This window comes from Dicentrarchus labrax, unplaced genomic scaffold, assembly GCF_905237075.1.
Source record: "Dicentrarchus labrax unplaced genomic scaffold, dlabrax2021, whole genome shotgun sequence".
Taxonomy (NCBI): Eukaryota; Metazoa; Chordata; class Actinopteri; family Moronidae; genus Dicentrarchus; species Dicentrarchus labrax.
The window spans coordinates 8,515,471-8,538,261 of NW_026136701.1; the positions used below are offsets into that span (position 1 = coordinate 8,515,471).

The window sequence follows — 22,791 nt, forward strand, 5'->3', positions numbered from 1 at the left end:
TGTCTTTGTCCAACTTCCACAATTCAGCACTACATTAAATCTGTGTGAGGATGCTACCTGTTGTCACAAGGTCACAAAATGAAAAACAGGCTGCAGCGCAACCACAGTTAGTGACCCCTGTAGTAAGCGGATGTGTTTTATGTGTAATATAATAATATTATGTGAATCTGCAAAGTAACTATAGTTGTCAAATAAATGCAGGGGAGTAAAACGTACGATATTGCACACTGAAAAGCAGTGGAGTGGAGGGGCCGACTAGAGTATCTCAAAACTGTTCCTTACATCCATTCTTTTACAAATGCACTTATACCCCTCGCAAACTAACCTTCACTCTTCCTTCTGTTCAGAAAGATCATATACACTTTGATGAAGACTTGTTTTTGAATGTTATAAAAAAATAAACGTATTCTGCTCCTCTGCTTGTTCTCTCAGCATCACTGCCACTGCAGCCAGTATCGGTGCAGCAGGAATCCCACAGGCCGGACTCGTAACCATGGTGATCGTGCTGACCTCTGTGGGTCTACCCACTGATGACATTACTCTGATCATTGCTGTTGATTGGGCTTTGTAAGTGAGGGTTAATCTCTTCATCATGAATAGCTCAACACAACCAAAGCCACCAATTTGAAAATGTTTATGATTTTAAGAGTCTTCCAGTAAATGTGAATCTAACTCGACTTAGCTGGAGTTCATATATAGATGCAATCAGCAAAATATACGGCAGTGCACAAGTACCATACTAAAAGTATTTTGAATATTACAAGCCTCTACATTGCATTAACATTGTTCAATATCTCCGTGTATCAAAGGACTCTATGAGCTCTAAGGACATCACTGACATGTTTTTTTTATGAATGATATCTTTTCCCCAGCTTCATAAACATTGCATATGACTTTTGATTTTATTATTTAGGGATCGATTCAGGACCATGGTCAATGTGATGGGTGACGCCCTGGCCACAGGCATTATGGCTCATATCTGCAGAAAAGATTTTGTCAAAGAAGGGGAGCAGGTGAGACCAAAGCCAAATGGTTGTAAACCATCAGTTTATTGTCTTCTTAGGGTTGTCTTGATCTATATATGGTCAAGACAGGTTTGAAAGAGAGATAGGCAGGTGGTTTACGGTGTGCAGTTGAGTGTTTATAACACAGTCATTATTTGTGAAAATTAGATTTAAAGGTTCAACATTTTGGAAAATACACTTATTTGCTTTCTTGCTGGGACTTAGATGAGAAGATCAATACCACTCTGGCTGTGCCTTAACTATGAAGAAGAGCCAGTAGTCGATTATCTTAGTTTAGCATAAAGACTGAGAATGGCTAGTCTGGTTCTTCTGAAATAGCTCCAGACAGAACCGATATCCAACTTGTTAAATAGTGAGCTTTAGAGTATGCATAATTTTTAACCTGAGGCTACCTGTTTCTACTGCTTCCAGTCATTATGCTATGCTAAGCTAAGCTAACCAACTGTCAGCTCTAGCTCCATTAACACACAGACAGTGAGTGGTATCAATCTTCTCTTCGGAAACACTTGGCAAGAAAGTAACAGTTGTTTTCGTTCTATTCCCCTCCATGATCATCACATCCACCAGGTTCCTCTCATCTGTGAAACTAAGCCGATGATAAGCATCCAGCAGATGATGACCTACCAGAACCAGAAGAACGGCTGCTACCAGCCACCTCCACCAGGCAGCAAGCAGGACCACCGCTCCCCAGACGTGGCTCGACTGATCCAGCTGGAGGAGGGGATCCGGCCGATAGAGAAGAAGAAACACGCTCACTCTTCTCATCACAAGAGAGAGCACAGAGACAAGGACCACTGTTCCGTTGATATGAACGGGCTGGAGACTAATGTATAAAAGCAGCTGCCCTGCCAACAGCTACTGGCTCGTCCACAACTGCATTGCCAGCAGGAGAGGAAGACAAATTAAAGCTTCAGGTGACTAAGATCACACGCTTTCCCCCTCCGAATGGATGAGTGCAGAAGACCCTGGAAAAAAAGACAATATTTTTTTCTACATAACCTAAATAATGACCCACATTTGATTGATTGTGTGTGTTGTGTGTGTGTGTGTGTGTGTGTGTGTGTGTGCGTGCGCATGTGTGTGCGTCCATATTTATCAGAAATGTATTATTTGGTACCAGCAGTGACAGTGGGCTGCTCTAGCTGACAGACATTTAAAACTGAAGAACTGATCCTGTTCAAGGTTGCGCTTACATCCTCCCAGATCGTTGAGTTAGTCCATCTCAAAGGAGCAGAAATGGAGATCACAATAACTAATATCAGATATAATTTAAGGAACATATCCCTCTAGGACTGGAAAAAAACAGAAAACATCCACTCACATCATTATGATCTGGTTTGGTATATTTTTAGCATAATACTGTTTGAGGTTTTTGTATATTATTATTTTTTTTTGTCATTCTGTTCTCTGTTATGAAACTCAGGCAAAGTTCTGCCTGTTTCGGAGCATTTTTCTAATAGATTCACTGACTCAATAACACGCACAACACAGAGGCAAAATGGGACAATATAGCATAATTGAGCTTTAACAAGAAAGCTTTATTTAACACACATACGCAACAGTTTGGTTCACATTCAGAAAAGCAATGTCTCAGATTTTGTTTTGAGGAAAAAAGAAGGGATTATTTACAACTTTCTCAGCAACACCTTTCCCTACACTTCTCTGCCTTGTTGTCCTGAGTCTAAGTGGGTACTCATACCTGCAGTACTGTACGGTCACTGCCAGAATCAAGGCAAAAGATGATGAAAGTCACGATGAAGACGAGTGTTTGCCCTTGTGTCATGTTAAATTGTCTTTGCCCTCCATTGTATTCCCTCTTTGCCTTAAACGACCAAAGGAGAAGCATACGGGACCGGTGCGTTACTGACGTAGGCAGCAACAGCAAAAGAACACAAGTCAACAATCACAGGTCACACTCCCAACTCTGTCCGTATGTATATGATATATGCTGTATGTATTTCAAAAGTTAAACAAATGTAGATTTTACTACCATGTCAGTTTGTTTTAAGAGCTGCCATTTTGTATTTGTAAAAAAAAAATAACAACAACATTTCACCGTAGTCCAAAATTTATAAAAATGTACCAACTCTGCTAAAAAGAAAACATCAAGAAATGAAAAATATATCAACAATGTACAAATAGTATACCGAGTTATTTTTAATGGTTTTAGAATATAAGGGTTGAGTTACAAGGACCGCAAGGGCAATAATGGTTCAAGTATATGACAATTCAATGACTAAATACTGCAAAAGTGCAAGTATTTAACAAACTATGTAGAAATTTGACAAGCTGCCTCCTCTCTCTGGAGGGCATACAGAAAAAACAGTTGTTTACTTATTAACAAATGTCCTGTTCAAACATGAATAAATCTCTGTGTAAACTAAAGTCAATTGAGCTGTCAAATGAATAAAGAGAAGTTATTAAGTACTAGTTCAATCCAATCCAAGCGCACTTGGGAGCCTGGATGGATTATTAAAAAATTGGCCTCCATATTGATGTTTCCTATGGTATTTAGCTCCACGCTAAAGATGATATCAACCAATGATTTCACTGACCCTTGCATGCACCCTTTTCTTCGTTTGTAATGGTGTTTTAATATCAAGAATTATATATCTTATTGTCATGGATGGCCAAAGAACATAATGGAACTAACCACAGAAATCCTCTCAAAAAAAGCTAATATATATTCTGTACACAGCACCAATACAGTAGGTTCCTTACACATGAAGGTAACAGGCCAATAGAGTGGGTTTGTAGTTCTTAAGGTGTGCTAAGCACTGGGTGCTCTGCTGATTTAAAGCAAAAGCTGCAGGAACAACAAGAGTATCCTTGGAGTAAGACTGGGTTATAAATGTCAGAAAAATATCATTACCATGGCAACCTTGGTGAACCAATTACAATAACTCTGTGCAATTGAGCAGACAAGCAGATGGGATCGAAAGAAAGGAGAGCGTCCAGAGAGTAGAACTTTATTAAAGAACCTTTTACCGGTATTATACCAGGTAACTGCACACGTCAGAGGCACATACATCATGCCGAGCATTTCTCAGAAATAGCTGTAAGTCGTCATGTACTACAAAATGTAAAAACAATAATGTATGTGGTAAAGGAGTGGGAATGCGTGTTAATTTACATTATGTCCATAATTACATGAAACAATAACATATAGACCGAAAATCATTTTTAAAAATCCTTAACCAAACATTAACATGGCATAAAGCATTAGTAAGGTTGCTATGGTTACACAATGGCTCTCTTTCTATCACTCCTGTTTATAAAAAGCTGAATAACAACTGTAGATCCTGCTAAGCTCCTAACCTTCACAAAGACAATGATTTCTTTCTTAGTTTCCGGGAGGTTTAGGTAGAGAGGGATACATAGCAGCAGCAATATAACAAAAAAAATAAAAAAAATTGCTATTATCCTGTAATTGAAAGTTGTGGCCACAAAGAAAACATGATGGACATCTTCTGTGTTTTGGTGTTTAAAAGCTGCCATCTTTAGTGCATTAAAACCCTTTTAAGAATTACCACTGAAGTAAAAAAAAAAGAAAAAAAGATTTTCTTTGTTTCCTCATTTCAAAGATGCCTCAAAGAAGGCTACTGGAATTAGTAGCGTTAAAGAAGATAAAATGGTTTGGGAAAACTACAACTTTTGTCAGGGATGTAGTAACCTCTAAAGACTGAAGGAATACTTTAAAATGACCTCCTCTATTGTTATGTATAATTGTACGCTATTACTGTAGATGTCTCTGTCCCAATGTCAAAGGACAGAACAGGTTATGTTTGTTCCACTGTGTAAATTTCAGTCTGCTGCATGCTCACTTATACTTAAAAAAGATGCCACTCCACACCAGTTCAATCCACTGAACAAATGTCAAAGACCAGCCGTCGTTTGGCGTCTCATTTAAATACAACATATCCAATTTATACTTTTTCTTTTACCTTCTAGGAAAGCTCTGAGCCGAGGTTATTTATTCGAGCACAGGCTGAGCTTCTTAAGTTGACTTGAGGCGAACCAAGCCTTAAAATCTTCAGTTAACACCACTCCGCTTCACCCACCCCTTTGCCCTGCGCTGGTTACAGTATATCTCCTAAAGACCCATTAGCCCAGTGCTAATGGTCAGTGAGACGGGCCAGCCATGCAGATTGGGCAGCATCTGAGTATCACCATTTGGCCAGCCGGCCACCTGGCAAACGGACAGGATGGTGGGTGGGCTAAAGGGAGTTGGCCGGATAGCAGCAATTAGGAACGCAGGCTGGATCTGGCAGAAGGTGCACAGTAGGCGGAGGGGGGCGGTGAATGGGGGTGGGAGGGGGAGGGGAGCCAACAGGGAGTAGTCTGGATCAACACAAAAATAAATAGACAAATGGAGGGAAAATGGAGAAAGAGGGAAGTAGGGCACAGAGGCTGAAAAAAAACCAGCCGAAATCCCTTTGTTTGTCCGACCAGTGAAAACTAGTGGAGAAATGACAGAGTATGGGGACATGGACGAGAAACACAATACCACTTTCAAACAGCACTGATGCTTTCTTTTAAAACTGATTTGTGTATGGGATTTGAGCAAGAAATGGTTTTTCCTTCACTCAGTATCTTCCTAGTTTCTGTATTCTTCTGTATATAACCATGAGAGCCAATATATTGAGGATCTTCCTGTGGGTTCCCTCAGCTATGTAGCCATTTATGAGCCATTCATATTATCTTTTTTCAGAAATTGTAAGAGAGCATTTCAAAAGTTTCACCTCCCCCTCAGCATCCACCTGTAGGTTTTCAAGATTATTATCGCCACTTCATACTCTCTGCTGTGTTGAGCCTGGTGTTCGGGGAGTGCGAAGGTCAGACCTTGGACCCCAAACATCAATACTGTACACATTCTACATGCACATAATATTTGTCTATTCCACATGAGTTTGCTGACTGAACTAGCTGTAACATTTTGTTGGTGCATTGTTACACCAGGGAGCTGCATCTGGTCAATGCAAGAGATTCTATTCACGTCTGAATTTAAAAAGGGGCACAAAGAAACAACTTCTATTTATATTAGGCTAGTTTCCCCAAACACGTAGATTTATTATATCTACAAAAATATAATGACATTGTAAGTAGAAAGTAAAACTGCAAATTATTGACTCAAATATTTTCCTAGTATTGTACTAAAATAAAATACTATTTGTTAGAGTAGTTCTCATGTGAATGCAAAATGTTGTTTCACAATATGATGAGGTATAAAGAATTAGATATAATTATGGACCAGGACTACCTTTAAGGGGGAAAAAAATCAGAAGTTGTTATTGTCAGTAAATTATTTATTTTTTAAAAATCAGATAATTGCCCTTACACAGATATATATTCTATACAAAATGATCTATCAAAACGGTTGAGGCCATAAATGGCTTTAAACCACAAGATTCATTCAGACAGATGGGAATTAGAGGCACATTGAGTGTTTTGACTACAGGATTAATCAAACTCTGAGGAGTGCCACATATCTTTGACATGAAGCAGCTCCTAAAGACTCACTGGATGTTTCAGAATTTAAATCAGACTTAAACATAATGGGTGTATAAGATCCAGCAATATGGATATTAATAATTCTGTAAGTACTACACAGTGTGTTCTGATATTAAAGTAGCAGCTGTAAGTGAAACTTTATGGACTGTATCTCAAGATCAAATACACTATCAAAGTATTGGAGGAACTTGTTGATTAACAAAATTCAATAGGAGGGATAAAATTTTCCAACTAATTTGTCCTTGAAGTGCTGATCAGAGGAAACAAAGCTCGCTCACAGCTTGGCCTTGCCTGGTGTGACCTGGAGGTTCTGCAGCTTCATAGCCAGGCCCATGTTCCCAGAGATCTTCAGTTTCCCTTTGAAGAACGCCTGAGAAGACAGAAGATCAGAGGAAAAAAATAAAAGTTTATTTTTCATTCAATTGCACTTTCAATTTCTTTTTTTTTCTCCACTGGAAGATGCATCTGAAACACACTGAAAAAGAAAACTACTGAAAACCTGACAGCTGTACACAAAGTACAACACTAATTATGTGTTGTGTTAAGTGAAGGAAGGAGGCAGGATAAGCTGTCCACTGACCAATCAGAGCTCATATTAATCTCTACTGGACTGAACACAGTTTATTTCTGTCTTCTCAGATACAAAGACGGCAAACATGAAACTAGCACAAACCAAGTTTTCATATTTTTGGTTTGCTTGATTGTTTTCTTGTTGCTGCTGGAAGGGAGCTTGCTAGCCTCCGGCTGTGTAGCTGTAAGTGGATTGTTATCTATCAGGAGCCCCAAAGTCAGGGGCCTTTATAAGGGCTAAAGGGTTTAAGGGCTGGAAATAAACATGTTCAAATGTTTGCCACACTGGTGCTAACAGAATAAAAAGGTGGACCCACTAAAAAATAATGAAGTAGCTTTCCAAGTGCTAGCTAGAGGCTAAAAGCTTCAGACGTTAGAACCTGAATGAAGTGATGTGTTGCACATGTGCACAACACTGGACAATGACATCCACGTGGGAAAAACTCTAATTTGGTTGAGTAAAGGCTTTATATATTTTTTTCAGTCCCAAGTAATATCACATCATCTTAAAATGATGTATTTTCCATAATGTTTTATCAATGTATTTCTATCAAATGTTACATTTTCAAGTTTCAAGGTTTTTTATTTTACATTATTCATTGTGAAATCCTGCATTGTATAATGACAAATTAAAATCATTGGCGCTTGAAAAAGATTGAAAAAACACAATGATATTATATATATATGTAATATATAATGTACATATGACATACTACATGAACAACTAGACTTTTCTTACATTCACTGCACCTCAGTGTGTGTGCTGTAAGGTTCTATACATTAAGGTTAAGATGTCTAATTGCTGGTTGCATGAGTGCAGGATATTGAGTGAGTCCAGTGTATTGAGCTTGTGTCCTACTTAAGTTAATTTTAGTGGTTCCCCAATAAAACAAGAGTAAAACAAATACAAAAAGTAGCAGATAGTAACAATGCTCCCCGTCTCTTCACCTATATTTATGAGGTCAAGTTGTAGTTGACCCTTGATGCTCATAATCAGTTGTTTTTCTTTGTGAGCTCTTTGCGAACACCAGAGCAGATAAATAAAGCCAAAGACCAAACAATCTTAATTTCATGTGTGAAAGAGACTTTAGTGGCAGTTATGACGAAATATATTTGCCAAACAAAAATAAAAAGGCACCTTTATTAATATTTTTGTTATGTAAGCGACAGTTAATGTAATAAATCCTTTTATATGTTTAATGTTACATTTTGTTCATGTGTAAAACTGTCAAACAAAGAGTCGGTTAATACACACCATTTGTGCGTTCAACTTTCCTGTCATCAGATCCAGAAGATCCCTCGTCACTCATGGATAAGGTGCAGTCTGCCTTTTTACCTGAAACAAAAGCAATGGAGGAACGTATTTATTATGGATAACTACTTAAATATATCAAATGTTTCAGAACTAAAACTTCACGCAGAGTAACAAATTATATATATATGCTCTCTCTGCAGCAACGGAACTTTGTAGCCCTCCCACTTCTCTGTTAGACTCAGTTTCCACAAAACAGGCTGTGAGCATAATTTACAACCTGTGCTCAACACACTTTCACGCCTTTAGACGTACTTAAAAATGAAAGAGATTTGGACAAACCAATTTCATAGGAAACTCAGTACAGCAGATAGAAAATAAAACTGGGAATTTTCTCCTCTTTAAAATGTCTTAGGCGTGCTGTTATCAATTTTCAAAGTTGTGCACCATCTGCACTGGTGTAAAGTCAGATCTTCTCAGGTGTCATTGATCCCACCTGTGATCGATGCGAATAGCCTCCAGCTTTGGAAAACCATCTTTGTGACATTCTCTAGGATATTTGAAAAAATTGTGGAGCCATCCGATGTGGCCCCAGCAGACGCCCCTCTCAGAAGCCTTCTTCTGGGAAAGAAGCATGTTGGCGTACTGTTCTCTCGTGGCCAGCAGACAGACACTGTTTAAATGTAAAGACCCTACTCTGCCAACATATGGACATTGGATCAAGAAAGTCATGTACAATTGGAGAAGATTGGATATACTGTCAGAGTGTCTACTAGGCGGTTTCATACAATTTAGCAGCCTTTTTCTAACCTCTGCTTAACCAAAAGAATATTGAAGGCAAATGTTAGTTACCATTACAACAATGTTCTGAATAGAAATCTCTCAAGAGTACACATGACATTTTGATTTAATGTTCTATTAGTGTAAAAAAAATTATTGCATATTCCTTATATTTCAAGTCAAACGCAGTTCCTTTCACTGAAGCAACAATTCAGAAAGCTTTATGACTCATGCTTCTATATTCTGACTGAAAATGGACCCTGCTGTGCAGATTTCCAGGACAAGCAGAATACAATCTTTTCCATCATCATAAAAACAGGAATGATTTAAGCCTTTGTAATAGTGATGTATCAATATGATTGAGTCAATGTTTTTTCGGCAGAAACCGTATGTCTGTGTGTGAGAAAGTAAATTGCTTATTGTCCTGAGCAATCTATGCGGTCTTACATAAAGAAACATAAATCAATGCCTCTATCTCAACAGGAAGAGAACATTACAAGCTTTAAAAGTCAGTATTTAGTGCAGAATTATGGACATACATACATTGTACAGTATGCAGTATAAAGAGTATATATGTATAGATCCAGCTTTATATGTCAGGTATGTCATTTTTTCCAGTCTGAACTCTAACTCTAAGGGTTTTAGAGCTTTTTAGCCTGAAAATAGCCTGTTGTGGACAAGACAGCTAAACAACAAATAGGAATATAGGATTATATTATAGTGCCACATTTCCTTTCATTTTCTAAGATCCTCCTGAGTCAGTTACAGTACTTTACTGACATCATTAAGGGAACTGGACTGAGAGCAAGTGGGATTGGCCAACAAGCCCACAATCAACAAACATTGCCAAGCAACATATTGTTGTGTATGTGTGTGTGCACTACACAGCCTCTCCTTTGCTTCAATATATGGCGTTTTAACGACAGACTGTTCAGTTTCAGTTTTTTATTTATTATCGGACATTTTTGTTTAATTGCGTTTTTTTTCTAATTTCTGGTTAATTCTACTGAGGCTATACAGCAGGGGTGTCAAACTGATCCGTGAAAGGGCCGGTGTGGCTGCAGGTTTTCATTCCAACCATGCAGCAGCACACCTGCCTTGGTTCATTCAATTAACTGAACTGTCTTCACTTGGGCTGCGTTTCATTAGTCGTTCAACATGCCCTCGTTCACTTGCCCTCGGCACTCAAAGGTGGATATCACCCACAATGATTGCAGTTTACTTCATTGCCGCTATAACGCTGAGTAAGGGCAAGTGCGTTTCATTTAAATCCCCCGCTCCTCCCCCCGACCACTAATGAAACGCAGGCTGCGTTTCATTAGTAGTTCCACTTCCCCTTGTTCACTTACCCTCAGCCCTTGGTATGACGTAACAGCATACGTCGCACGGAGGCCACTTGGAGCGCGGAGGGAAAGTGGGCGGGGGAGGAGCGGGGGATTTAAATGAAACGCACTTGCCCTTACTCAGCGTTATAGCGGCAATGAAGTAAACTGCAATCATTGTGGGTGATATCCACCTTTGAGTGCCGAGGGCAAGTGAACGAGGGCATGTTGAACGACTAATGAAACACAGTCACAGTCAAAAACTTGCAGCCACACCCACACTTTAATCAAGGGTGGGTGTGGCTGCAAGTTTTTGTTTCAATCAAGCAAGAGGACACCTGAAATGACTGTGTGAAGACAGTTCAGTTGATTGAATGAACCAAGTCAAGTGTGCTGCTGCATTGTTGGAATGAAAACCTGCAGCCACACCGGCCCTTTCACAGATCCGTTTGACACCCCTGCTATACAGAGAAAGGAATCATCATTTAACATTTTTTCTTTATCCCCTTTTTACTTCTGACTAAATTTGTACACTTTTAATTGAGTAAAATGTACTTGTACTTGAGTATAATATTCTAGTCTTTTTCCATCCCTGCGCGATGGTAAACTAAAATAATAGCTTAGATCCAGCGAACATCATAGAGGGAGCCAGCCAAACAGAAATTGTCAGGGAGCTATTTATGAGAGACTGGGTGTGTGTGCTTGTGTTTAATATATGAGTGTGTGTGGCAGTAACAATCAGCGTATAAAGGCAGAATACAATATTGACAATATATCAAAATGCTTAAAGCATCAAATTGATGAAAACAGATGAGTTTTTTTTTTTTCTTTTCATGCTTTGATTTCCATTGCAGGAGCTTTATCAGTCTTTAAATCCAAAGAAGACAAAAGATAATTCCAGTGATTGGGAAGAAGACTGTTCAAACTGTCTACAACCTCAATTGCTTTATTGGACTAGTATTTCAGTAGAAATGCAACTATCCAATACACATCCAGACAGCCAAACCAGTCTAAAAAAATCTGACACCAAAACACAATTCAACCTCAACCTCTCCATTGTATTGCCAAGACTCCCTCATCTTGTCAAAATGAGGACACACTTTCCAAAGGCGAAGAGTTTCTCAGTTTTAAACCAGTACTTATCTGAGCGGATTGAACCAATTTCTTTTTTGAGTTTCAAGGAAAGAGCCAAACAAAGCAAGTTGTTCACCAATGGTTTCTACAGCATGTTTTACTTGCACAATACAGACGTGTGTGGTCTCTATAAGAAAGAGAAAACCACATGAAAAGCTTTTAATTATAAATGACAGAAAGGGCATATGTTGGTGCATGTACACACTGCTGCTGAGAGGTGGGTGTGTGGAAATGGACTGAGAGTGAGGTCCTACTGTGTCAAAAAAATAAAATAAAAAATGTCAGTCTGCCTTTTGAACTCCAGCAGGCAAAAAGTAGGAGAATAACAGCCCAAGATGAATAATTGGAAACATTTCTATTTAGTTGCCCACCTGGGTCACTGGTGACAGAACCTTTGTCATTTTTCACATCCACGACCCAAGTCGCCTCTTTCCCGCCTGGTCCATCCTTCACTTTAAAAGCAAACACTCCACCAATCTTCTTGACAAGCTGCTCTCCATCCTGTAATCGAGAAGACTTTTCAGTTCCATGAAATAACCCTTGTTATGTAATGGCTGTAGTGAGGCACACGTGAGACTAGAATACTTTAAATGAAAGGTTAAGGTTAAGGTCAGAATCTGTTTTAAGGTTAAAACTGTGATTTGATTGTCTGTAATGGCTACTTCATTCTCAAAGCAATGCAGTTTAATGTTTACAGTGTTGTTAAGGAGATGTAGAGATTCATACTTATTCTCTGCAACAGTGTGTTCTAGGATTTCTGTCCCTGTTCTAAAAATGCACTAAAGCTAAAATTCACTCCCCATGAATTAATCCACCTCTGTACAGCACAGCACAGCACAGCACAGCACAGCACAGCACAGCACAGCACAGCACAGCACAGCACAGCACAGCACAGGGAGAGTGGGAGCCCACATGCAGGAGTGAGTGGAATTAAAAATCAATAACAACATATACTCCACATATATAAATCCTGCCATCGAAGGCTTCCAGGCATTATAGCAGCCCTAAGGCCCACTCCCACTTATGATTACTGTAAAGTAGCTCTCCTCTTCCCAGGTACGTGCACGGTTATAAATGAGAGATCAATGATGAATCAAAGTATCACAATTAAATCACGAATGTCATCTAAAAGAAATTGGTGCTTTTTAGTTTTTTTTTTGTAGAAAAGTGTGCCTATCCTTTAAAAACTGACCTCACTAATGCACATCAATTACCGGTCCACCTGATCTTCTTTTAATACGTCAAAGTGCAATAATTAGATCGGAGCGGAACTAATGTATGTTCTGTAAATGTTTTTGATTTAGAGATGTCAATCACTGCCCATCCAAAGCATGATGTATTATATCTGTTGAACAGTGACAGAAATTGTTTACACTACGTGGCCCTGAAACTGAAGCGCTGAAAAGCACCCAAGGGCTGTATACTGCCCACTGGGCTAAAAGGGAAAGAAGGTTGACTCACAACCACCCTTATTTTTTACTTATACTGGATGGATGGTGGATACTGATTCCATCATATCAAACAGAAAAACTCAATTAAAGGTGTGATGGGGACTTTTGTCAGTGACAGCGTGCGGTTTTACCTCATGAAGACGGTTTTCGATCTCTTTGAAGACAGGGTAAGCTTTAAACCCCTCCAGACCACTGCCTGAGCTGGTGGGAACTGCAGCTACGTGGGAACTATGACAAGCAGAAAAAACAGCTTCATAATAAACAATGTGAAAAAATTATTTATAGCTATATATATAGCTAATAGCTATCTAGTACTTTAATCATGGTAAACAATGCACACTGTATCTACAGCAGCAGAACTGCAACTTGCAAAGAATAGACCTATAATGGTTGCATGATACAGAAACCGTTCTCCTATGCCCTTTTCCTCTGGTGTGTTATTATCACAACCTGCAACAACTGATCACTTATAAAATATAATGATTAACTAATAACGTTGTCGGTAACTCACCTGGCCTCCTGAAGGAATCCCATCCTGTAGAGAGCGACAACCACAGCTCCTCCTAAGCCAATGTTGTGTTGCAAGGCCACTTTTGCCCCTGGGACCTGCCTCCTGCCAGCCTGCCCTCGGAGCTGCCAGCACAGCTCTGCACACTGGGCCAGACCTGAGAGAGCACAAGGAGGGAGGGAGGAAGGGAAAAGAGGCAGAGGGTGTGTGTGTGTGTGTGTGTGTGTGTGTGTGTGTGTGTGTGTGTGTGTGTGTGTGTGTGTGTGTGTGTGTGTGTGAGGTGAGGACCTGTCATTTATGGCTTAATGATGAAGCTGAAAAATGTGTCATCACACACAAACGGACGAGAGGCATCATTAAGTGAGAAAGACAAAAACAAGTGAGGAAGTTCAGGTGTCATCATCGGAACTAATTTTCAACCCTTGGTTCCATTATGTTTTAACATATGGATTGATTAGGAAAAAATGCACGTTGTAGACATGTTAGACATTTGTAATTTGTTTTAAGGTGTATTTGTTGCACTAAACCTGCATTAGCTTTTTTTGGCTACCTGGGGGCAGCGTAAAGAAGCTGTAAACTGTAACGTATTATCAACTTAAATGATAAATGACTTCACTTATATAGCACCTTTCTTGTCATCTGATCACTCAAAGTGCTTAACACTACATGTCACCCATCCATGCACTAATGGCTAAGGCTGCTATGTAAGGTGCCATCTGCTAATCAGAAAGAGATCTTTTATCATTTCATGTTACTGGTCACCTGATTAATGCAAGACCTTTTAACGTTTGTGGTCTACACAAAGTCTTGAGAAAAAAATCTGTCTCATTAGCAGCTAATGATGATAAATAAGCTGCTGGCTGCAGTTTGGTTCTGGCAGGTGACAGAAAGCTCACCTCAAAAGCCATTCCAAGAACGTAACATACATTAGTTTCTACCAGTGGAATGAAAAAACAGCTATGTCTTTGTTGCTGTAATTTCAAAATATCTACAATGAGGCTGCAATAATCCAAAGGGAAAGTGTCAATCAGACTCATACATATCAAGCTGAAATCCATACATTCTTTTTTGGGAATGTTTACAACTTAAAAAACACCAACAATCAGTCTCCAGGTGAAGACACCGAAGCATTCTGCAAGTATTAAACACAACATCTTCACTGAGAGGGGTGACAAATTGCCTCCTAATCTGACAACTCACTCCCTACTCTCGCCAGGGACAACTCCTGCGCTAGTGTTATGGTTAAGTATTTCATCCCATGTGCTTAATGAGCTTTTGCATTTCTCCATCAACCCAATAGGCTAAAGGAATTAGAGTAAAGACCTCTTCATGGTGCTAAGTTCACAATCTGCAGCACTCTCCTAATCTTCTCCATGGAGACTTGTTGAAATTTACTGTAGGGTCCACAAGGCTATTTATCAAACTACCAGCAAACATCCTCTAGATATCACCTCAGATATACCTTTTCATTACTGAGGGACAAGAGCATATGGTCATTCACCACAAATGACAACCTCTGCATCAGTGAACCTTCAAGGTCCCTAGGTATCCTGTCAACATGAAAAAGGTGAGGTAGCTCACAATACCTCCTGCGAGGGGATCCCTGCGAGGGTCAGTCAATTAGCTGTCAGTATCTCTGCTCACACTGTTTCTGAGGCACGAGGTCAGAGCTTTACAACTAGGATTAGACGCATAACCATGGATCAGACGGAGCTTAGCTGACTGGGGCACTCGTGTAATAGAAGAGTCACCCATGAAATAGGACGAGTATTGATAACATAAAGTGGGAAAATCATTGCAAAAATAATGAGGCAGTGGGAGTGCTAGAATAAATTTTTAGGCACGAAGAAAGGAAGGCAGAGAAAAAGATGATAGATCAAAGAAAAAAAAGAATCCGACAGTGACAAATCTAATGGTCTGTATCAAATGAAGGATAAAGAAGAAAACTGTGATGTTTCACCTTCCTCTGTTACTGTGTGAGTGTATGTGAGTGCACACGAACCTAAGCAGCAGCGACTATAAATATTAAATGTGGTATGTGTAGGAAAAATATTGGATCTGCCAGAAAGAAGATGAAGACCGAACAAGTCAGCTGCACTGTTGCTAAGTCTCTTCCCTCAACAGTTTAATATGTGGGGAGATTAAAGGAGAGGCTTGCCAAAGCCACAGGCGGCTGGCCTCTCACATACAGGCAGAGGATCACTGTTACCCAGTTACAATACAGGTGTCCATCATCATGAAACACATGCCACCTAGTGGCCGCCGTGGAAGTTGTTTGACAGAGTGTTTGTTTAAAGATGCGTTTATCTATTCTGAACAATTCATTTGATGCTCAAAACAAGCTCAAATGAGCATTAAATGCAAATGCTTTATGACCCTGATCTGCCATTTTCACTCCCTATCAGACTGGATTAGTCTGTACTTTGTCCTACAGTATATGACAGGTGGTTTGTTTTCATCAACAGTCAGAGGCTCGGCATACCTGTGGCACCCAGAGGATGTCCTTTGGAGATAAGACCACCGCTGGGATTGATCACAAATTTGCCTCCATACGTGTTGTCCCCTCTGTCAATCAGCTCTCCTGCTTTACCTGCAGAAGTTGTGATACACACAGGAAGATCACAAAACAATACCCAGTGAAATTTACATTGTATTTACCAGTATTGTTTTCACCTTGTCTGCGTCATCATGGCAAAATGTGCTGCTGGAGCAACCTACTGCAACAGGAACCCCCAGTGAGCACATTTTCTGTACCTTGCCAGGTGTTTATGTGGACAGATGCAGTCACAATACTGTTCAGGTGTGTAGTTGAGATCAAAATGAAGGCCGAGTTCCAAGACGGGTGGGGTCTGACCCATGAGTACTCAGTGCTCAAGATATAATGTAGTAAGGACTACTGAATACTCATGAGTCAGAACGGCTACATGTTGCCGAGCATTGCAAGACATGTTAATATAAAATCATCAGTAGGTGCGTGTTAATAACTTAACACTAAAAGGATGTCAACAAACAAACCTTTGTTTAGCATATTGGCAACATTTAGAAGAAAAAGACGAATTGTGGAAATCCAGTGTTAAACAGTTACTTTCCTCTTGGGGCAAATACTCTTCCTATTTTCCTGTCATGAATGGTTCAGTAAGATCAGTAAGATTTCTGGATCATGTCCCTCAGAGTGACACCAGGCAGCCAACAGGTTTTATTCAGAGTGATCTTATTACTGTATCTCCCATAAGAGCGGATCTGCAGAGAGCGCTGTGTTCCGTATTTAGCCTCACAGCCAAATGTCCTCATAACCCAATAACAAAGAGGAAGGAAACTACAGGCAAAGTTTCTGAGAATTCAATTCTAGTTTATTGGGTTATTTCATATAAGTTCAGCAGTGAGGCACAATATTGTCACACATCACCAGCTTATATAAGCATCCCTGACTCTGTGTAGGAATAGCAGATATTTAATATTAAATAACTTATATAGATAATCCCTAGTCCTGGTCCTATGTACTCCTGTGAAAGTACAAACCTAAATACAGGTTGAAAAAGGGCCGGGGGAAAACTTCCTGCTCTAATCCTCTTGTTGTAAAATAGCTGGAGGATAAGTTAGGTTTTTAACAGCTGTGGTCTTACCCTCTGGACACAGCCCCAGAGCCTCATAAGTGATGAGCTCATTGGCTGAGAAGCAGTCGTGCAGCTCGACCACATCAACGTCACTTGGCTTCAGACCTGCAGCTTCATAACACTTTTTGGCAGCCGTCTGAGACATGTCATATCCCACCTGAACAGAAAACAAAACCCCCAAAAAGAAGTATGTTTAGGAACACATTCAAGGTTACAAACTTATCATAATGAAGAGATCTTCCTGGTCCCAACACATAATAATCAGCAGGGGTAAAACTATAGCTGATAACTGTGCATCAGTTATATAGCTTCAAGTTTCCTTAAGATGATTTTCTCCTCACTGGTTTGCAAAACGATGGCAAGCATCCTTTAAATTCAATTTCAGGAGTATTACAGGGAATAATGGGATATTTATACAACACATTTTGCTTGTAATGTATTACGTCAGCCCAGAATGCTTTTACTGCTGTTGTACCACAGTCGATGTATGAGCGTACCTGGCCCTACGACAGCCAGCACAAATCTGGCACACTTTAATTTGTGGGGAGTTATATATACTATATAATAAAATTTTCATCTGAATAGCTTTATACCCAACTAATTTTTTTGATAAATAATTAGAAGGTTGCAAGATGATTTCCCACTGGTCTGGTGAGAGATATCACTAGCTCTCTTTCCCACTGTGATCGAATATTTATACATCTGTAGAAAGTGTATGACAAGAATTTGTAAAGACCAACATTTGCGTTTTTTCATCAGCAGTGTCTTTAAGGACAAGTGTGATGCCCTTAATAATGTAAATGTAACCTTTTAGTAAAATGATTGGCTGAAACAAGTTGTCCTCTTTTAAATTTTACTGCATTCTTAGTTCATTAAATTCAATAATGTCGCCATCAGAAAGCAACTGACTCAAATACGTAACATTTTCCTGCAGCCACTACTATTCGAAATCTGTTTCCTTCCAGCTGTTAATGGTGGGTTTTTTCCCAAACTGGACAAGAAGGCAGGGATAAGCCAGAAATACAAAGAGTACGTCTTTAGCTATGTCACATATGAACAGAAAATTATGGGGTTACTAACATTTCTATTACATTTAGGGTGGTACCACAGAGAACTATTTTCTGCAATAATCTTTTACTTTACTTTAATATACCCATGACAGTGGATATCTACCATTATAGGCTGCTCTGATTATCTTATTATTCAATTGCCAACATAAATATGAGTGTATGAAAAAGTCTCCTCATATTTCTAGAAGTGAGGCTGCCAGCAAGCATCTTTGCAAACACTTTTGAAGAATTATTTAACAGACCAAGCCCAGTCTGCACAGGACTAGTACTACCAAGGGACTTCATGTCTTCTTCTGTGTAATTTTCATTATGAACCAACTTGTGTGCTGAAAGGTAGGGAAAAAAAGCCTGAAACACAGGAGACCGCAGGAAAAAATGCCAATTAGTCCAACTCAGCAGACGAATAATATATGACCATGAAGATTTGAATGGATGTCCGTCCTGATCTCGCACAAATCAAGGATGTAACGTATGCAACAAAAGGACCAGGCTGTTCCTCCGGCTATAGGAGTCAAGGTAGGAAACCTTCGGTTTTCAGGCCCTTTACCTCCTTGGTTGTCTCCTCATGCACTTCCTGCTGGTCCTCTATATCTCCAATGTTCTTTTCTGCATTGGCACCTCTATTGAGCATGGCCTTTGTTTCCTTCTTAAGACCTTTTACTGAGTTATTTAGATCATCAAACACTGATCAGCTTAACACACTATTCAGTTTGTTGTCACACGACACACTTTATTAATGAGTAGTTCTTACCATCTTAATGCAGCTGTTTTCTTCAAACGTGGAGGAGAGGTCTGTCACCATCTCTTGGGCCACAATCTCCACTGCCTGGTTCTCCAGATGGTGTTCCCTGACGAAGGCCTCGCTGGCCAAAACAGCTGCTCCAGCACCATCTGACGTAGGGCTGATGAGAGGTTGTATTAATAACTGAGGCAAGTATCATCAATAACTCAGAATCTGCACTTTGATCAAATATAAATAACGACATCTGGTTAGCCTCAGTTCTGGCATAGCTTCACTCAAGATCTGATAATCAATTTATTTTTTAAAAGATCAGTCTTACCAACACTGCAGTAGAGTAAGGAAGTCAAACACCTTCCTGGAGTTAATCACCTGCTCCAAACTGTACTCATCCTGGAACTGGGAATACCTGCACAAATGGAGACACATACATATAACTTGAATTAAAACAAAGGAAATTTGGAGGCATTAATCTGTAGTGAGCTAACTGTGTCTTACGGGTTGTTGGTGGAATGCTTGTGGTTTTTCCAGGCAATTTTGGCAAAGTGTTCCGGTTTTGTACCTGCAAGAGATTCAAGCATTTACTGTATATGATACAGCAAAATCCTGAACTCACTGCTTTCACATTTAACACCTTGTGAGCTGCTTTTGTATATGTATATACCATATTTCTCCATGTGCTCTCTGCCAGCGTTCCCGAACATCTGTGGTGCTGCTGGAGCTGCCACCATGCCGTAGCGGTTGATCATCACCTCCATGTGCTTGTCCATGGGATTGGTCCTGTCCATATACTAGAAACAGGATGTGTTTTATAACATTTTACTTGTTTTTACTATTTACTATTATAGTAATAGCCTGTTTTGTTGATAATATTTCTATATTTTACATGTTTTGGTTACAAGCAACACATTAGAGAAAGAAAGAATATTGACAAAATTTGTGTTTGAAGTTTGCTTTTTAAAAGGTAGAACTCTTTATTATGGCCGCCAAACTACCCCTTTAGCCCCCCTGTAATATAAACTCCCTCAACAGTAATAAGCAGTTAATGAAAACTAATAAAAGAAAATTGGAGCTTCTTTTTTTGTTTATCAGTAAAGTGCATCTCTCTGTTTTACTGGGGCAGATGACAAATGTGGACCACCGGCTGATATTCTTTCTTCCTTTCTCTTTTCAGAAAGAAAAACTATGCTGCTAGCAAAAAGTACAGGAGGTTAACAAATAACCTATATGGTGGATTAGAAGATACTGTGAAGTTTTTATGTTATTTTGTCCACACCCTCCAGTTCAACAACAGATACCTTTGAGGACAAAGAGCCCCTCTCCATCTTCTCAAACCCGAGGGCAAGCACACAGTCAGCAAGACCTGCAAAAGGAGAGGAGTAGTGATCAAAGAGTGGATTTACAGTTTCAGATAAATCATAGATAATGGATTATGAAAAAAATATATATATATAGATTTTGGGTGGTTTATCACTTTCAATGCATCCTGCTTGACTCACCTCCCAGAACCAACTGCCGAGCCATGAAGAGAGCTGTGGAGCCTGTGGAGCAGTTGTTGTTGACGTTGATGATGGGGATCCCGGTCAGGCCCAGGCTGTGGTAAATGGCCCTCTGCCCACATGTGGAGTCCCCTGAGGGAATAATGTAGAAGAGAGGATGTTATTGCTTATTTATTTTACTTTTTTACTCTGGTAATTACAATATGAAAGGCACATTGTTGGTTTTTTTATGACCATAAGCATTTTATGTTACAAAATGTATGTTTATAGACATCACAGTATTTAGGAAGTTACAAACGATTGAAAGCATGTACTGTATGTATAAGAATGTCAAAATTAGTGCTATTTACTATTCCAGAGGAAACATCTAAAATGTTAACACTTTATAAGAGACTTGACAACAGGGTCTTACCATACACATATCCTACACATGCTTGTTCAATGGCAGAATACGGGATTCCTGCATCTGCTAGAGCATTCTGACCTGAAACAGGATGCACACATACAGTAATGAAACACTTTGTTACGTTAAACAACAAGATCCATCTCACAGATATTCAGATACGGTATCTTTTGAGTGACTGAACAATGTCCATTTTCTGAGAAGATAAGCACCTGCTTCCTTGGTCATATCAGGGTAATCATAGTTGTCTCGGACTCCAGGCTTGTCGAACTGCAGCAAAATACAGACAATGAGTGTCACTTAACATGAACATTCGCATCAGTTTTTCCTTTTCTCGAGTACAGGATAACATTCTCGGGTTCTTTCTTTCATAGTAAACAACCAACTTTATTGTCACTGTAACCATTACATTGGATCATACTTAAATTACAGTTTTTATAATCAATTTATTTGTAAATGTTTAATAAATAAATGTCTGATTGGTATACAGTGATGGAAATATACATACACACACAATATTTGTTTACCCATATAATTACAAACTGACGACAGGGACATTGTATATTTGAAGTGAAAAAGGTTAAAAATCCACGGCGGGAGGGAGAAGATCATATGAACTATCTCAATATTTACAAGCTCAAACAAAGTATTTGCCTTTAGGCTAAGCTATAGGAACACCTTAATCCAGAGATCCGGAGACAAAGACTGAGAGAAAAGGTCAAACATGCCCCACAAGCCAAATTGACTGTCTGCGCATGTCACAAGAGGAGAGGGAGAGAGCTGTGGGCTGCAATTAATATAAAATATATTTTCATACATTTCTTGCTAAATTTGTCACTAGTTGACTTTTAGAAATAAAAAAAATTAGGAACATTATTGTCTGTCTACTATTCAGTGTGACAGTGAGAGAGGGTTGGACAGTGACACCAATCACAGTTTCATAATGACAGCATTTGTACACTTACAATGTAATAACTACTAAACTGACACAATCTCAGTTAATAAAAAGCATAACAACGGGTGCAAAGGGGACATTTTCAAATCTACTAGAAGTGTTATGCCCTTGTGATGGTCATGGTCACCATTCAGAAGCCTGAAAAGTTTTTCCCATCTTCACTTTCCAAGAGCCTGCAGACACAGACAGACACACTGTGTAGCAGCCTGCTGGAGAGATGACCCTTAGCACAGATTGCAACTCTGGTGGCCATGAACTATGGACTCAAAATGTAGGGAGGCATGAAATAGCACATGTACATCAGACATTAAATCCTGACCAAACTTTAACTCTAAACACAACTTTAAAACCACAAATACAGCTACTTTGTTTGGGCTAACTCCGCTAACTAATGTTTACAATGTGTAGTGCCAGCTGTGGACACAATATGAGCACTACGGTCGGTTTTGAACCTCACGGACTGTTATATAATAACATCTATAACATCAGAGTATACAAGGATTTAAAAATAAAAGCCAAAGTTAGTTTTTTTAAGGGAAGCATGTTGAATGCAGTGCAACCTGTTAGCCGACAATGCTAGCCTCAAGTCTTACATACGGCGGTCGTCTTGCTGACTAAGACAATAATAATAACATTAAGCTACCTTTGTCATGCCCACACCGATGACAAACACCCTGTTCTTCTTCCCAGGTGCCATGGTCGCTTGTGTCCAGCAGCTGATACAGACGGAGGCAGACAGACAGGTCTGTGGACAGCAGCACTGACAGGGTCCAGATATTACTGTAGAGCAAAGATCGTCTATGTCCCAACCGATGCGTCACTCGGTCTATGCTAATGTAGGCTTGCTGGAGAGTTACCCTACAGACAAACATTGTTCTCCTTAAAATCTTGTAAATCATGTGAACACCTTTTGAAAATGACTTGTAGCTGTATGCAGCAGGCTATCTTTCTAACTTTC

The 22,791-nt window shown here is 39.5% G+C and overlaps 2 protein-coding genes across 3 annotated transcripts in view; one reads left to right on the top strand and one right to left on the bottom strand.

Moving 5' to 3' along the window:
- Positions 1 to 2,743, top strand: part of slc1a7a (solute carrier family 1 member 7a) — a 28,937-nt gene extending 26,194 nt beyond the window's left edge. For both annotated transcript variants that reach the window (XM_051409228.1, XM_051409237.1), the window contains 3 exons: positions 433 to 567; positions 914 to 1,013; positions 1,593 to 2,743. In XM_051409228.1, the coding sequence (XP_051265188.1) occupies positions 433 to 567; positions 914 to 1,013; positions 1,593 to 1,859 (502 nt within the window). In that variant the 3' untranslated portion in view covers positions 1,860 to 2,743. The remainder of the gene's footprint in view (positions 1 to 432; positions 568 to 913; positions 1,014 to 1,592) is intronic.
- A 1,237-nt stretch (positions 2,744 to 3,980) lies between these two features.
- scp2a (sterol carrier protein 2a) lies at positions 3,981 to 22,640 on the bottom strand. Its single transcript, XM_051409256.1, is given in 17 exon segments — positions 3,981 to 6,906; positions 8,362 to 8,403; positions 8,405 to 8,442; positions 11,966 to 12,095; positions 13,177 to 13,273; positions 13,557 to 13,710; positions 16,036 to 16,143; positions 17,177 to 17,324; positions 18,989 to 19,139; positions 19,299 to 19,385; positions 19,475 to 19,538; positions 19,641 to 19,767; positions 20,275 to 20,339; positions 20,476 to 20,607; positions 20,888 to 20,959; positions 21,091 to 21,148; positions 22,477 to 22,640. Coding segments are annotated over 17 exon segments (1,623 nt in total). The 5' UTR covers positions 22,531 to 22,640; the 3' UTR covers positions 3,981 to 6,810.
- Positions 22,641 to 22,791: the final 151 nt, after the last annotated feature.